This window comes from Papaver somniferum, unplaced genomic scaffold (assembly GCF_003573695.1).
Source record: "Papaver somniferum cultivar HN1 unplaced genomic scaffold, ASM357369v1 unplaced-scaffold_19, whole genome shotgun sequence".
NCBI classification, from domain to species: Eukaryota; Viridiplantae; Streptophyta; class Magnoliopsida; order Ranunculales; family Papaveraceae; genus Papaver; species Papaver somniferum.
In genome coordinates this window covers 9,193,016-9,195,324 of record NW_020628818.1, presented here as the reverse complement: position 1 = coordinate 9,195,324, position 2,309 = coordinate 9,193,016, and the positions used below count along the sequence as shown (strand labels likewise).

Here is a 2,309-nt window from a genome sequence, read left to right as displayed (position 1 = left end):
AGATTATGTATGGTCTCTATGCATGTTATCTTATACATCAATGTTATGCCATATTTTTTTTTTGGTAAATCATTATATTGTCTTGATGTGTAACTAAAGTCATATAATAATATATATTTGTACAAATTATTTTATTGTTTTTTTTATTATAATAAAGAAGCTTGTTATTATAATTTTATGGACTATGCTATGATCATATATTGGACTATATGACATACCCGTATTACCCACAAAACCATAAAGAAACTTGGTTTTGGTATCCATCTTGGCCATAAAGAAATTTGGTCACGGGAAAATGATACCGGGATTTGTCGTGGACTCAGAAGGACTTGAGCACCATATTAATGTCCTTTATTTTGTCTATGTAGATGGACCCAATTCGACCAGAATTCGAACTTTTGGACTCAGCAGGACTTGAGTACCACCGTTGGGTAGCTGATGTGGAAACCACCTTTGTGGCAAAGGACTTCACCTCCACTATCAAGCCATCTGCCGACGCTGCTCCGGCAACTGAGAAAGACAAAGCTCATGCTCTTATGTTCCTCAAGAGGAATATCGATCCTAACCTACGCTGGGGTTATCATCACTTGAAGACACCAAAATATCTATGGGATGCTCTAGATAGCCGTTTTGGGAACATTCATGATTCCTTAATACCACAATTGAACATCTTGTGGAACGAAATCCGCTTCCTCGATTATGTAAAAGTTAATGATTTCCAAAAAGACATGCTACAAATTCAGGCACGTATGGACTTTTGTGGAAATAAACTAACTGATGAGGAAATGATTCAGAAATCCCTATCGACCTTTACCACCTCTTCCATGATACTAGCAAACCAGTATCGTTTAGAGGTTGACAACAAGAGAATCACCACATTCAGTAGGTTGATAAACTTACTTCAAGTGGCCGAAAGGCACAATGAGATTCTTATCAATAACAATGCCAGATCTGTCGGGAAAAAGAAAGTTCCCGAAGCTAATCATGGCAAGGTTAATATAGGAAAGAACCCCAAAGGAAAGAGGGCTCGACATTCTGATCCACAACCCTATTATCCATAACCATGTGGAGATAACACCTCTCGTGGAAGAGGACGTAAGGGAAATAATCGAGGTCGAGGAAGTAAAATTCATTCCAATGTTTGGCACAGAGAAGGAACTTCTGTTCATAGTGGTAGTAATCCTAAGTTCGAGAAAACACCCAAAAATCCCACTAACAAAAGGGCCGCAGATGAAAGTGCACCTTGTTTTATGTGTGGATCTACCGTACATTGGTATAAGCATTGCAAGGCTAGTGCCAATGTAGCTGCGAGCTACAAAAAGTACCGGGAAACTCTCGAACAAGAGGCTAACTATGTGGAAGAAAATGATGTGGCCCCTGACGTCAACCTCACAATCTCAGACTTCCTGGGAAATGAGGACTTTGCCCCAACAATGGATGTTCCTGATTTTGCTTGGGCCTAAGAATTTAGTTTCTTGTTTTATGGCTTGCTAGATTCTCTCTTTTTATGTTATCTTAGACTATCGTTTATTTCATGGTTTAAGTAGGTGTTGATCTTTCTAAACATGCTTTTACCATCTTTATGTTATTTGTATGAATTATCTATAAGTACTTATTTTCTATTATGTTCTATATAATTTTACTTTGTTTATGATAATCTATTGTTTAACATATCAATAAGAATGGAAAGGACGCCATTCTAGTAGAACAAGATTCTCTAAAGAAAGTGAGATAAATTGTTCGTTTTTTTGTTTGTTTGTAACATTCCTGCCTAATGTACTTGTAGGAATGTCTCCAGGAGAAATTGAATGTTTAGTTGATAGTGCAACCACCCACACTATCCTAAGAAATAGACAATTATTTGTCGATTTTACTCCTTATAATACATGTGTGACTACGATGATTGGATCATCGCAAGTAATAATTAGGCGAGGTACTGCTCAATTCTTGTTGCCAAACAACACAATGATTAAAGTCACAAAAGCTCTATATGCACCAAGAGCTCACCGCACTTTGTTAAGTTTCAAGGACTAAAGATGTGGCGAACTTATTTACTAAGTCATTACCTAAGTCCACATTTGAAAAACATGTAAGAAGTATAGGACTAAAGAGATTGTCCGAACTTCCATAACTCCATAGGACTAAAGGAATTGTCCACTCCCATGACTGTATTAGACTAAATAAATTGGCATGCATCAAAGGGGGCATCAAATGGTACGTTGAACTCTTTTCCTTCACCGAGGTCCCACTGGGTTTTTTTTCTCGAAAAGGTTTTTCATGAGACAACAATAATACCATAAATGCAAATC

General features: G+C 37.2%; 1 protein-coding gene across 1 annotated transcript; it reads left to right on the top strand.

Moving 5' to 3' along the window:
• Positions 1–368: 368 nt before the first annotated feature.
• Positions 369–1,061, top strand: LOC113338487. The gene has a single exon (XM_026583899.1). It carries the CDS (start codon positions 369–371, stop codon positions 1,059–1,061), a length of 693 nt encoding a protein of 230 aa, XP_026439684.1.
• The last annotated feature ends 1,248 nt before the right edge of the window (positions 1,062–2,309 follow it).

What these genes read in the sequence shown, in the direction of transcription:
- LOC113338487 (XM_026583899.1), top strand. Translation starts at nt 369, where the DNA reads ATGGACCCAATTCGACCAGAATTCGAACTTTTGGACTCAGCAGGACTT.